The sequence below is a fragment of the Ornithorhynchus anatinus genome, chromosome X5 (genome assembly GCF_004115215.2).
Source record: "Ornithorhynchus anatinus isolate Pmale09 chromosome X5, mOrnAna1.pri.v4, whole genome shotgun sequence".
In the NCBI taxonomy this organism is placed as follows: Eukaryota; Metazoa; Chordata; class Mammalia; order Monotremata; family Ornithorhynchidae; genus Ornithorhynchus; species Ornithorhynchus anatinus.
This window is the reverse complement of record NC_041753.1, coordinates 55,809,571-55,824,540: the sequence shown is the minus strand read 5'-3', so window position 1 is coordinate 55,824,540 and position 14,970 is coordinate 55,809,571. Positions and strand designations below refer to the sequence as shown.

The following is a 14,970-nucleotide window of genomic DNA, read 5'->3' as shown; positions in this document are numbered from 1 at the left end:
TGAAACAGAAAATTAGAGAAGCAGCATGGCTTAGTGGAAAGAGCCCGGGCTTGGGAATCAGATGACATGGATTCTAATCCCAGCTCTGCCACTTGTCTGTTGTGTGAACTTGGGCAAGTCACTGAACTTTACTATGCCTCAGTTACCTCATCTGTAAAATGGGGATTAAGACTGTGAGCCCCATGCAGGGCAACCTAATTACCTTCTATCTACCCCAGCTCTTAGAACAGTGCTTGGCACATAGTGCTTAAAAATAACATTATTATTGTTATTATTATTGAGAGGAAGAGGCCTATGCATGTCATGGCCAGTTCTGGACCATTCCTAGTCTGAGTGGTCTGAGTGAAAAGTGCTTGGTACATAATGAGTGCTTAACAAATACCATTATTATTATTATTCATTTAGAGAAAGAGGCCTATGGAGGTCACGGCCAGTTCTGGACCACTCCCGATCCGAGTGTCCTGGGAGATCTCCTGAATGGGGATGATCTGGTGCAGGGCCTTTTTCACAAATACCATCATTATTTTTACATATTTGTAGCCGTTATCTGTCAATCGCAAAGGGAGTCATTTTCCTTTAAAGGAAAATTCTGAGTCCAGAATCTCCAGACCAACACTTAACTGACAAAGCATGCTGTCTCCCCCATCCCAACACCCTAGAAAACCTATAGGCAAATCATTTAACCTTCATCCACAAAGCTCTAAGTCCTCCCATTGCCTATCCTTACTTCTCCTTTCATCTTCCTGCCTCCTTCATGGGTCAGGCAAGGTAAACTGGAGAGTAGAAAAGGTTTCATAACTTACCTAGACTTGCACAAGGACTCAGAGATGGAGCTAGGTTGGGAACCAGGTCTCTTTTTTAGTTCCCTAACAGTCCCTCAGGTAAACCCCTCCTGGCTATTTGAAACAGTTTCAGATTGGAAACATAATTAGTGAAGAATGATCATTAATAATGCCTAGCACTTTTGGTATCAAAACTGTTTTTTTCAAATAGTGTTAGATCCATTTTACATTGGGAACCTAAGGCTTAATGGCTTCCCTGATATATCAAACAGTAAGGGAGATACAGGATTTTTTTTTATGGTATGTGTTAAGCACTTACTATGTGCCAGATGTACCAGGCACTGTACTAAGTGCTGGGGTACATACAAGATAATCGAGTTGGACACAGTCCCCATGCCACCTAGGGCTCACGGTCTTAATCCTCATTTTACAGATGAGGTAACTGAGGCACAGAGAAGTTAAATGACTTGCCCAAGGTCACACAGCAGACAAGTGGTGGAGCTGGGTTTAGAATCCAGGTCCTCTGATTCCCAGGCCCGTGCTCTTTCCACTAGGCCATGCTGCTTCTCATTCCTTCTCAGTAACTTAATTGTGGTGTAACTTTTAGTTTTCCTGTGCTTTACTCTGGATGCTAACCTGTCTACAGCCAGGTGATGCATTAGGTAATGTGAGTACTGCTGCAAGGACTCTTAATCAGTCAATCAATGGTATTTATTGAGCATTTACTGTGGGCAGAGCACTACACTAAGCACTAAGGTGAGCACAGTACAACAGAGTTAGTCAAATCTAAAAGTCTGAGCGGGAACAGAATAAAGTCAAGTGACAAATGTGAAATGGGGAGGGGTTCTTGAAGATATTCTTCATAAGAAGGAAAGTGATTTCCATTGATTTCATACTGGAAATTCTGTTTGTGCTTTTAAACAGGTCTCCAGATTTTTATGAAGAAGTGAAAATTAAACTCCCAGCTAAACTCACAGTCAATCACCATCTCCTGTTCACCTTTTATCATATCAGTTGCCAACAGAAGCAAGGAGCTTGTGTTGAAACCACCGTGGGATATTCAGTAAGTTGTTTCTCAATTAATGGTTAATCCCTAAATTGGTGGTCCTTTCAAGGTCCCGGTGGAGATAAACAATTCATCTTTTTCCACTTCTCTTTGCCCTGTCAAAGTAGCAAAATACATTAACCCCATATTAAGATCAGGAGCAGTGGCAGATACTGACATAGCAATTTTACATATTTTTGGAGTACAGAATTGGTACACCAAAGATAGATATGGAAATTTAAAAATAATCATTAATCGTGGCATCCAGGCTCAGCCCATAATTCCAGAGTTTAAGCATGGATGCTTCATTTAAAACATAGTTGCTTACTCCCATGGAGGTGATGGCAGCAATGGCCCCCACAGCTATTTGAGGTGGACTAAAGGTTGGCTCACCCCAGGTGGCTGACAAGACCTGAGACTGTCCAATCAAGGCAGAAAAGACCTAAAATGATGGCTTTCTGACCTGTTCTTTCCCAATAGTCATCCCCCTCAACACACACAAAAAATAAAAAATGCCCACCCCTTCTTGCCCCTATACTCTGAATAAAAAATGGGCACCTATAATGTAAAGAATCTCTTTCTCTAAGAATAAAATGGGATTTTAACAGAAGGTGATTTAAAAAGAAACAGCATGAACTATCTGGTTAAATATTTGCCAATAATGGAAACCTTTGTAGCTTGGGTTCTGCAGGCAGAGTGACTTGCCAGAGAGTAGTCGCCATTCCAGGCCCGTTGGCAGTATCATTACTAAAGCAATCAGAAAATTTAAAATGCAAAGGGCTTGGCAGAAATTACTGTACAAAAGGGCTATGGTCAATATCCAATCATTGTTCAGTTGCATTTGATTACTGTGAGTTAGACAAATAGCCAGGATAATATGCCATAATAAATATCACTTTATTCTTTTCCTTGTCTGTTTCAGTGGCTGCCAATTCTCTTAAATGAACGTCTCCAAATTGGACCTTTCTGTCTTCCTGTGGCCTTAGATAAACTGCCACCCAACTACTCGATGCATTCTCCAGAGGTAATAGGCAAATGTGTCCTGCAGGAGAAGCTAGTTTTCCTCACAATGAGCAAGTTGTTGATCACCTCCGTAGGACCTTGATTTGGGCTCCTTTCAGAGAGGAGAAAAATTCCTCTACTTGCCTTCACAGGGTTCCACTCAACAGTGATCTTCACTAGGATTCCCACAAGGGGTTGCACTCATGGGTAGTGTGTTTTTGCATACAATTGACATGTAATCAGCCATCACTTTCATAGTTTGTGCAAACTGTTCCTGGACAACTTTTCAGTTTAATATTTATTATTTCTCCCCTCTTGGTTATCCCTTATTGACTTCATCATCCATCCATGATCAGCGACTCCAGGTATCTTTCACCAGAAGTGTATGGCTGAGAGGAGAGATGCAAAAAGTCAGAGAAAGAATGAGGGGGAATAGGAGAGGGCAGTAGGGACATTGAAAACTCTTGCCTGCCTGAGCACTAACAATTTGTAAGCCATACTTTAGAGAAAATTACTCTGTGTGTGTGTGTGTGTGTGTGTGTGTGTGTGTGTGAGAGAGAGAGAGAGACAGACAGACAGACAGAATGTATGTTTAAAACTTCTCTCATAAAAGTAATAATAATGTTGGTATTTGTTAAGCACTTACTATGTGCAGAGCACTATTCTAAGGGCTGGGGTAGATACAGGGTAATGGGAACAAAAAAGCCAGAGTAGTTTGTAAGCTCCCCTCTAGTCTGTAAGCTCCTTGTGGGCAGGGAACTATATCTCCTCTTTTGTATTGTACTCTCCCAAGTGCTTAGTATAGTGCTCTGCACACTATAAGATGGTAAGATCCTGTGGTCAGGTGGATGATCACACTATTTAAATCTAGCATTCTCTGCAAAAGCCAATGGCTGGGATGGAGCAGGGCTATTGCTAGGTAAAATTCTAACTGCTGGAAAACTGTTTGCGAGCTGGGAGGGATGGAAAGGGAGCAAGGTCAAGTGTATATAGCACGTGGTTAAAAATCAGGAGATCTGGGTCCCATGCCTGATTCTGCCACTGACTAGTTTGAGCAAAGCGTTTAACCTTGCTGAGCCAGAAATTTTTCCATTGCAAAATAGAAATAATAATATAGGCTCTTAACCAGACTCACTTGGTAGGAGTGAGTCTGCATTTATTCAAATAAAAGTCTGAATGCACATTTTGTTGGAAAAATCATGAAAGCTTTGTGGAAATTAGTGTTCTGCTAGTGAATGGTGAAAACTGATTCCATTGAAGTTCCTAAAATGATGGTGATCAATAAACCCAGGGAAAGTGGATTTGGCTGTACTGTGTGTGCTGGAACAAGTCAATTGTATTTATTGAACGCTTACTGTGTGCAGAGCACCATACTCAGCGCTTAGGATAGGCCCTGCCCCATTCAGGATAAGGTGTAAAAAGAGCTTCCCAATTGTAATAAAAATGATGGTATTTGTTAAGCACTTACTATGTGGCAAGCACGGTTCTAAGCGCTGGGGTAGATACAAGGTAATCAGGGTATGCCATGTGGGGCTCACAGTCATAATCCCCATTTTACAGATGAGGTAACTGAGGCACAGAAAAGTTAAGCGACTTGCCCAAGGTCACACAGCAGATAAGTGGCAGAGCAGGATTAGAACCCATGACCTCTGACTCCCAAGCCTGTGTTCTTTTCACTAAGTCATGCTGCTTCCCATAGACATGCACCCTGCCTTAATTTCTTTTTTTCTTTGTTGAAAAACTTTTTGTGTGTTTTATTCAGTCATGTGTGGTCTTTGTATAAATATGTTATTGAAATTCAGACTTTTTAATGTTGAGTTTAAAAGATCTTTATATTTACATTTATTTCAATTTGCTTGTTATTTAAGAGATGTAGGAATTGGATTGCTGATCACTGTTGTTTTACCTTCAACAGAAAATCCCATCCCAGAATCCCCCCATTAAATGGGCTGACGGACACAAGGGAGTATTTAACATTGAACTGCAGGCTGTGTCATCTGTTCACACCCAGGTAAGGGGCATAAAGAAAATCCTTAGTTTGAAAACAAGGACACAATGAAGCTAATACAAATTTTTTAAGTAATTGTACTTGTAATATAGGAGAAGCAGTGTGGCTTAGTGGAAAGAGCCTGGGTTTGGGAGTCAGAGGACTTGGGTTCTAATCCAGGATCTGCCACTTGTCTGCTGTGTGACCTTGGGCAAGTCACTTAAGTCCTCTATGCCTCAGTTACCTCATCTGTAAAATGGGGATTAAGATTGTGAGCCGCATGTGGGACAGGCACAGTGTCCAACCTGATTACCTTGTACCTACCCCAGCGCTTAGAACAGTGACTGGCTCATGGTAAGAACTTAACAAATACCGTAATTATTATTATTATAACTGGAAATTCTGCTTGCTGGATACTTCATATAAGTTCAGGAAATAAATTGAATCAATGGTATTTATTGAGAACTCACTGTGTACTAAGCACTTGGGAGAGCACAATACAACAAAGTTGGTAGACATGTTCCCTGCCCACAGGAAACCTAGAGTCTAGACTGGGAGACAGACATTAAAATAAATTATGGATATGTACATAAGTGCTGTGGGGCTGAGGGTGGAGAGAATATCAAGTGCATGAAGGATACAAATCCCAAGTGGATAAGCGTCGCAGAAGGGAGATGGAGTAGGGGAAATGAGGATTTAGGGAAGGCCTCTTGAAGGAAATATGATTTTAGTAAGGCTATGAAGGGCAGAAGAGGGTTGGATATGAAGAGGGAGGAAGTTCCAGGCCAGAGGGAGGATGTGGGCAAGGGGTTGGTGGTGAGGTAGACGATCAAGGTACAGTTATTAGCTTGGTTTCTAAGATTCTCCACCAACTCACCCCATCCTACATATCAGCTCTCTTCTCCCACTACTTCCCAAATTGCTCTCTATTTCTCTCAAGCTCACCTTCTCACTGTACTTCACTCTTGATACTCCTGCCTCCATCTCCTTGACTGTGCCATTCCCCCAGATTGGAACTACCTCCTCCACCAGATCTGACTGATCACAGCTCACCCCATGTTCAAAGCCTTTCTAAAATCTCACCCCCTCCAACAAGCCTTTTCCCAATTAATTTCCTTCTTCCAAATCATATCAACCCAGTAGCCACCTCTAGCACTTATGTATTTATTTCTTTACCTTCCTCTCACTGCATAAATATATCTAATCAATTGTACTGTCAATAATTTATTCTTATTCCCATATCTGTAAATATTCCTGTGTTTGTCTCCCCTGTTAGAGTGTAAGTTCCTTGTGGGCAAGAAGCATGACTCCTGCTTCTGTTGAACTTTTCCAAGTTGCTTAGTTTAATGCATAGTGCCCAGTGGGTGCTCAGTAAATACCATTACTGCTACTAAGCTCCCTACCTTTTTTTATAATGTAAAGTCCTTGAAAATCTGAAAATGCTGAAGGAAGCAACGCAACATCTGTCATTTCTCTTTAAAAAACTTTGCAAGTGGAAGTCATTATACTTCTTTCAGGTATAGGGAATCAAACTGTGCTCGCTCAGATGCAGATTTTAAGGTGTGTGATCCTATTTTCCACCATCAGAGTACACTGCAATAGTGTTTTCTTAGCATCTGCTCGTTTGTCTCCCTAGGAAGGGCAGGTGCAATATGTAGAATAACTTTCCAATGTCATAACAGTGACCCTCTTCCTTCATCTTCTCAGGAAAATCACCTAGAAAAGTTCTTCACTCTGTGCCACTCTCTGGAAAACCAAGTCACATTTCCTATCAGAGTGCTGGATCATAAGATCACAGAAGCTACCCTGGAGCATGAGTTGAAGCTCAGCATAATCTGCCTGAACTCCTCCTGCCTTGAACCCCTGGTACTGTTTCTGCATCTGGTGCTGGACAAGTTATTTCAGCTCTCGGTGCAGCCCATGATCATTGCAGGCCAAACAGGTATTCAGTGTTCTTACTCTGCCTTGCCATTTGTGGAGGAATCGGAGGAGAGACCAAAGCTAAAGTTAGAACCCATTTCTATCAGATCTCAGTTGACAGGTATTAAGGGAGTACCTCTCCCTAACATGGTCGTGGGTATTTGGTGTTCATGTTAGAGAAAAGATATGGTCCCTGCCCTCAAGGATCTTACAACCCGTAATAATAACAATAATAACTGTGGTGTTTGTTAAGCACTTACTATGTGCCAGACACTGTAGTAAGCGCTGGGGTGGTTACAAGTAAATCAGGTTGGACAGAGTCCCTGTCCCATGTGGGGCTCACAGTCTCAATCTCCATTTTACAGATGAGGTAACAAGCCCAAAGAAGTGAAGCGACTTGCCCAAGGGCACACAGCAGACAAGTGGCAGAGCTGGGATTAGAACCTATGACCTTTTGATTCCCAGGCCCGTGTTCTATCCACTACGTCATGCTGTAGGGGAGACGAGTGCTTCCTACAGTGCTCTGCACACAAGCTATTACTACAAGGCAAACATGCACTCATGCACATCTTTCGCTCACACTACTATGTCTTTAGAAGATTGGACTCCTGTCTCCTCCCTGTGTCTAGCACTGCATCAGCTTATGTGGTCAGCTGAATGCTGGCTGGCCCTAAGGACTTCAGATAGGTACATGACCCAGGTGTGAACTGCCTAAAGTATGCCAGGTTGGATTGTGGCCATCCCTGGGTGCCCCGTCTGATCTTCCTTCACTCCTTTTGAAGGGGTTAATTTATGACACTGTTATGACGGGTTCCTGCCCACTGGATCTGAAACTATCAAGACTACCCCCTAGAGACAGCTCTAAGGTTTCTGAAAAGTCAAAATCAGCATCCTTCCCTGTCCCCGTCCCCATTGCCGATGGTGCGGGAGCGGTTTGGAGCCAGGGCTGCCAGTGGTGGGAAGATGGGGGTGATTAAGCTTTATTAAAATCCACCCATTCCCAGGTAATAGTGAGATCACAGTGGAACACAGAGACCGAGAGATGGAGAGAATGTTTTTGAAAAATCAAAATCAGTATCCTTGCCTGTGTCCAGCCCCACTGCCCCTCCTAGCACCAAATGTCCCAACTCCTTCTTCCCTGCCTTTGCCCCCTTGATGCTAGGCCGGCAACTACGTAGTTTAAACCACTTAGAAAATGGATGAGGCGGTGAGAAACCTTAAAGTTTAAATGATCATCTTGGAGGACGTGGCCAGATCTACAGGTCACAGTTCAATCTCATGTCACTCCTTCATGGAACCCTTCAGTTGGATCCATTTTGTTCCCTTGTGGTTTTTGTAGCAAGACTGTGACCTTGTTCTCTAACGCATTCCCCCGCCACCCCCGGCCCCCAGGCCCCCATGATCACGTTGTTGCTCAGTACAACCTCATCCCAGTATCTTTAGTCTCACAGACTTTGTGTGGTTAAACAATCTCTGTCTAGAGCTTTCTTCAGCTAGTTTGTGATGGAAGTTAGTGCTGGTGGTAGCAGGCTGGTGAAGAAGTTTAACTCTGTCAGGATTAGAGAGAGTTACCCCAACCTTCAGCTGAGGAATTGGTTGAATTGGCGGAGGGCGGGGATTGAATTGGTTGCCATCCGTCCAGAGAATGTTTAAATTACTTCAAGCACTTGGCAGCTGAGACTTCTGTCTTTCTCTTTGTTTGGCAGCTAACCTCTCCCAGTTTGCCTTTGAATCCGTGGTTGCAATAGCCAACAGCCTTCACAACAGCAAAGACCTGAGCAAGGACCAGCATGGGAGGAACTGTCTCCTGGCTTCCTACGTGTATTATGTTTTCCGCCTTCCCGAAGTCCAAAGAGAGATAGCAAAGCCAGGTAGTATCTTAGGGATTCTACAGCTAAAATCACCTGCTGCTCCTTTTGCCTTTTGAAATGTTGGTGGCTCAGGACCCGCTGCTTTTCTGACCTTTGATGCCGCCATAATGATTCACTAGAGGAAAGCCACTTGCAAGTGTGTGTCAACGCTTGCACGTAATACTGAAAACCCCTCTGTTAGTAATGCCTATACTGTAGAGTTACAGCACTTTATGTGCATCATCTTGTTAATTGGCAGGCAATCATATGAGGGAGGGAAAGGGCCGGTCTCCTGAACTTCCAGTCTATGTCTAACAAGCAATTTTGTATCTGTTCTCTGTGTTACAACATCGGCTCATCTCACTGGCCTGGTACAGCCGGGAATACCCCTCATCCAGATTCTCGCTATAACACTTTTGGACGCACCTCTGCTGCCACTGTGGGCTCCAAGCTTTTGCAGACACGTGTGATGAGCTGCAGCAATCCGGATATCACTGCCGTATACACCTCTGCCGACGAGGAAGTGAAAACTATCATGTCTTCCAAGGTATGGGAGAAAGAAAGGTACACTAACTCAAACTGACCACCCATTCCAGAAACTCAGTACACTACAGTCAGTTAAGAAACAAAACACTACTCTCTACCAAAGGGAAGCTCCCCTGGAAGTCACCCCCCTCCCCACCAGGCTTCTTCTGTGCTGTTTCCAGGGCTTCCCGCTGAGTTAGTCAAAAGTCTATTGGTTGGCCTGCCTGACAATGTAAGCCTCTGTTCAGGGGAAAAGGCTGGAGTGTGGGCAGGAATTGCCAGTGTGACTCCAGGGGTCAAATCTGACATTAAATCATGGCCTCTGAGAAAAATGCTCTACAAGACAGAGGCTGTTGTCTTTTGAATATTTAACCCTGGTAGAATTTTTAGGGGAGATAACACATTTACTCAGAGATAGAGTTTGGAAATAAATAGGCAAAAGTGGCATATGAGGATGGGCCTAGAAAAGCCAAATTTCTGTGGTGAGTAATGGCCTTAGAATGGCTGAGCCAACCACATTGAAACCTATAGACATCTTGAATTTCATTTTCATCAAAAATCATTTCCCTTGATAAAATAATAATGACATTCAAAACTTTCTTTGCATTATACTACACTGCTCTAGGCCATAAGCTCGTTGCAGGCAGGAAACGTGTCTACCACCTCTGCTGTATTGTACTCTCCCAAGCACTTAGTTCAGAGCTCTGCACACAGTAAGCATTTAATAAATACCTTTGATTGATTGATTACACCCCCATTTTTTTAGAGCTGAAATGTTTAGCCCATCCTTTATAGTGAGTCCTGTGTTCTAAATGACCTACGTTGCACGTGAATGAGCTAGACACTGAGATACATACACCCAACGAGTGTGACATGGAGGGTGAGGAGACAAAGAAAGAGACTTACTGGCTCAGTTCCCTGGGATCAGTTCCCTGGGGTCGCCACCATCTCGAACATGGCCTCGCTAGCTGAGGACAGAGCATCTGTAGATCTTTCTGACTTTGGTCGCTATCCCATTTTTTTGCTCCCTCAGGAAGTGAAGCTGAGGCTATGGATGGCAGCAGATCGGTAGGTGGCAAGGGCCAGTTTTTCTACCTGCTTCTAGAGAAGACAGTGCTATGGCAGGTGTAATGGGGTCATGCTGAGACACTAGGAGTGCACAGTAACAATAATAATAATAGTGGACTTTGTCAAGGGCTTGCTGTGTGCCAAGCCCTGTGCTAAACACCAGGGTAGATCCAAGATAATCAGGTTCTGACCTGTCCCATGAGAGCGCTCCCAATCTAAAGGGGAGGGAGAAGAGCTATTTCATCCCCATTTTACAGAAGAGGAAACTGAGGCACAGAGAAGTTAAGCGACTCGTCTAAGGTCACACAGAAGGCAAATGGCAGAGCCGTGATTAGAGCTGAGGTCTCCCGACTATGAGACCCGTGGTCTTTCCACTAGGCCTTATTGCTTCTCTGTCCGCACCTTCTCAGCCAAGTGCTGCCCTGGCAACCAGTTCCAAGCCAATCAAAATGTCTGCAAGATGATAGACGTCAGACACTAATGGATTCAATGACTTGTCGAGGCTTCTCTTGAAGACCATACATTGCTTTTTCCAAATTTTCACTTTGGATTTTGTTCCAGCGATCTAAAATTTCAGTAACAGCTCTGAGAGCCGGCCATCTCCTGCCAGATTAATATTAGTAGTCTAGAAATTGTAACCCTTTAGAAAACACACCTAAGTCTGACTAAAATCTTCTGGGACCTAACAGATGACAGTTTCCCCCCAAACAACCTCTGCACTGGTGTAGGTTGTATTCATTTTTTTTCCTACCTTCTTTCATTTCTTCAGGAAAGACTAGTTTATGACAGAACAATAGAGCTGTCTTTGTTTCGGAAAATGGTGCTATTGGTGGTAAGAGTCTATCCATGGGTGTGAGCTAATGCTCTCAGCAATGAATAAGAGCAAAACACACATCTTCTCTTCGGAAATCATCTTGGAAAAATGAAGGGGAAAATTGGGAAACTGCGCACACAATACCTGAATAGGCCGCAGGAAGGCAGTATTGGAACATGTTTCCCTTTGCAGTTTCTGTCACCTAAATTCAGAACTAATCTTTTAACTTTCTTCAAAGGTTTTCTCTTTCAGGCTTATGGAGCCCTCCCCGATTCCGATTGTGTTTCTAACCATTTCCTTTTTTTCTTATTTGCTCCAGGTTGCTGACCGCAGCTGCAATCGGATGTCTTACTATTGCCAAGCCAACTCTGATACGCCAAGTACCACTGCAGTTCCCAGACCAGCCAGCAAAAAGGTATGACAAGCTCGTTATCTCACTTTCCCACCCCAACTCTGGCAAACACCACCAAATCCCTTCCCCCGATTTAAACCTCTTCTTTTGGAAGTTTGCAGTTTACAAGAACCCTTAGCAAGTAACCAGATGCATAATAATGATGACGTTTATGAAGCACTTGCTATGTGCCAAGCACTGTCCTAAATGCTAAGATAGTAGATATAAAATCATCCATCTGTGGATGATATGCTCTGTGTCCCTGTCTCACACAGTCTAAGGGGGAGGGAGAACCGGTATTCCATCCCCATTTTGCAGATGAGAAAACTGAGGCCCAGAGAAGTTAGGTTACTTGTCCAAAATCACACAGCAGGCAAGAGGTGGAGCCATAATTAGAACCCAGACCTCCTGACTCCCCGTCACCTCAGAGTATTAGTCCTGTAGTTCATTCTTTCAGTTCCCAATAAAAGGATTGTTTACTGACCATCTAACTTTTCATTGTTAAGCCTGGACAAATCTCTTACAGGCTCAGATCCATTCTCGTTTGCCGGGCTGCTATGTCTCATCACCTCTCCAAGGTGTTTTATGTTCGGCTGGTTTCCATTTTTAAGCAAATTAAAACTTTTTCTGCTTTGACTGCAAATGACCATAATGGAGCCATAATGGGAGGAAGGAGACAGTATTAAACTCTGAATTCACTAAATCGTTGCCATGTTGGAAATATCTTCTTTAAGTAGTCCCCTTTCAGTTTGCTCACTTTTTACTAATAGCATAACAGGTATTGGCTCCTCTGCTGTATTCATGCCCTCCTCCCTTTAAATGCCTCTGTAAATAATACAAATGACTTTAAGTAACTTCTTATCCTTTCTATAATCTCTTTTTCCCATAGCAATCTGGCAGCCTACTTGGCCCATGCTTGTTCTGGGATAGATTGTTATTCAGGCCCTTTTTACTCTCTTTTCAGCAAAACAGAGCAAAAGGAGATTTAAAACAACGTTTCAGGTTTTCTTTGCTTTAAGTAGTCAACTCTTTAATTATATTGTTTATCTTCATGGAATAGGTGGTAAATGGCATTCACAGAAAAGGTTGCATTTTAGCCATTAGTCTTAAACTCTGTCCACACCAAACCAGAGCTGCTAATGAGGAGCAGAATGGATTGATGCCCTGCCTTGCCCTGCCCACAGTCTACTCAACGTGCTAATGAGCAGCAAATGGCCCAAGTGGCAGTCTGCCAGAGAGAAAAGCAAAGAAGGGAAGAATCTGGGTAGTCCCTGGACCAGGAGAGTCATGCAGGCTACTTAGAGAAGCATCGTGGCTCAATGGAAAGAGCCCGGGCTTGGGAGTCAGAGGTAATGGGTTCGAATCCCGGCTCCGCCGCTTGTCAGCTGTGTGACTGTGGGCAAGTCACTTAACTTCTCTGTGCCTCAGTTACCTCATCTGTAAAATGGGGATTAACTGTGAGCCTCACGTGGGACAACCTGATTACCCTGTATCTGCCCCAGGGCTTAGAACAGTGCTCTGCACATAGTAAGGGCTTAACAAATACCAACATTGTTATTATTATTATTATTAGGCACACTGAGACCAAGAGTGGAGGGGGAAGTGGGAGGAGTTAAGAAGGCAGGGAATTCCATTCCTCCTTGTCCCTACCCCCACCGCCATCCACAGTCCTGCTTATGGCAGGTCCCAGCTCCCAGCTCCTTGCCTAAATGACTGAATGCAAGACATTTTTAGAAAGAAGCCAGCCCCAAACCAATTCTAAAAACGGTGCCAAAAACACTGTGGAGAATATGGGGCTTGGTCGGGAGCTGGAACTTGGATTTAGGGGAGAGGGAGATCCTCTTCCCCAAAAGTTGGCCCCATCCTGCAAATGCATGTATCTCTTGCCCTTCCCAGCACCAAATCGGATTCCGGGGATGTGGGCTCCCCTAAATCCTCTAGTCCAAACACACCAAGCAAAATAGAGACTGGGTAATTAAGAGATGAGATATTTAGCTACACCCTTCTCTAGGAGTCATTGCAGCGTATGCTCAGTGGAAAGAGCCCGGGCTTGGGAGTCAGAGGTCATGGGTTCAAATCCCAGCTCTGCCACTTGTCAGCTGTGTGACTGTGGGCAAGTCACTTAACTTCTCTGTGCCTCAGTTACCTCATCTGTAAAATGGGGATTAACTGTGAGGCCCACGTGGGACAACCTGATCACCTTGTAGCCCCCCAGCACTTAGAACAGTGCTTTGCACATAGTAAGCGCTTAACAAATACCACCATTATTATTATTATTAGCATTAGTAAACTAGAGGGGGAGACAAACGTTGAAATAAATTACAGCTGGGGGAAATGGCAGAGTATGAGTATATGTACATAAATGATGTGAAACTGAGGGTGGGGTGAATATTAAGGGCGTAATGGTTACAGATTTGAGTGGGCAAGTGAGTAGGGGAAATGATGAGGGCTTCGTTGGGGAAGGCCTCTTGGAGGAGATGTGATTGTACTCTCCCAAGCGCTTAGTACAGTGTTCTGCCCCCAGTAAGTGCTCAACAAATACCGTTGATTGATTGGTTAATTCATCCACTCTTCCTCTACCTATTCAGGAGGTTACGAAAGAACCCCAAGAGAGATTGGCAATACAGGATGGAGTGGTGAAGAAAGGGAGTACAAGTCCTTCTTTAGCCCATCTGGTTCCCTAATTCTTCTTCTCCTCCATTCCCACACTCTTATTATGGTATTTGTTAAATGCTTACTATGTGCCAAGCACTGTTCTAAGCGCTGGGATAGATACAAGGTTATCAGATTGTCCCACGTGGGGCTCACAGTCTTAATCCCCATTTTACAGATGAGGTAACTGAGGCACAGTGAAGTGAATTCCCCAAGGTCACATAGCAGACAATGGCAGAGCCAGGATTAGAACCCACATCCTCTGACTCCCAAGCCTGTGCTCTTGACACTAGGCCATGCAGCTTCTCTAGCCAAGTAGAAGATAAAGAGAAGCAGCATCGCTTAGTGGCAAGAGCATGGGCTTGGGAGTCAGAGGTCGTGGGTTCTAATCCTGGCTCCACCACTTGTCAGCTGTGTGACTTTAGGCAAGTCACTTAACTTCTCTGTGCCTCAGTTACTTCATCTGTAAAATGGGGATTAAGACCGTGAACCCCACGTGGGACAATCTGATAACCTTGTATCTATCCCAGCACTTAGGACAGTGCTCGGCACATAGTAAGCACTTAACAAATACCATCATTATTATTATTATTATAAAGAAGATTAGGGATAGTGGACCACTATAAGGGGGAATCGATTTGCTGCAGCACCTCGGTGCTCTTCACACAGTAGGTGCTCAGTAAATACCATTGATTGACTGAGTAATTAATCCTTCCATTTTATCACCTGCCTCCCAGACAGCGGCAGATACTGATCAAAGGTTCAGACCCTGGGGACCCTATCACTCTTCCTTAGGTGTTCCTCAGGATTTTCTCTGCTCAGGCAATGAACCACAGTGAGGCAGGGCAATGAGGGTACGTCAGGCATCTATCCTGGGAGCCCAAGGACTAAATTGGTCAGCAAGTATTTCATTCAATTCATTCATTCATTCAAT

General features: G+C 43.9%; 1 protein-coding gene across 5 annotated transcripts in view; it reads left to right on the top strand.

The window, feature by feature from the left end:
- The window catches only part of DOCK8 (dedicator of cytokinesis 8), a 194,247-nt gene that overhangs the window by 114,623 nt on the left and 64,654 nt on the right, over positions 1–14,970 (top strand). For all 5 annotated transcript variants that reach the window (XM_029055093.2, XM_029055091.1, XM_029055090.1 and 2 more), the window contains 7 exons: positions 1,707–1,845; positions 2,750–2,851; positions 4,745–4,840; positions 6,524–6,758; positions 8,443–8,607; positions 8,964–9,133; positions 11,313–11,408. In XM_029055093.2, the coding sequence (XP_028910926.1) occupies positions 1,707–1,845; positions 2,750–2,851; positions 4,745–4,840; positions 6,524–6,758; positions 8,443–8,607; positions 8,964–9,133; positions 11,313–11,408 (1,003 nt within the window). The remainder of the gene's footprint in view (positions 1–1,706; positions 1,846–2,749; positions 2,852–4,744; positions 4,841–6,523; positions 6,759–8,442; positions 8,608–8,963; positions 9,134–11,312; positions 11,409–14,970) is intronic.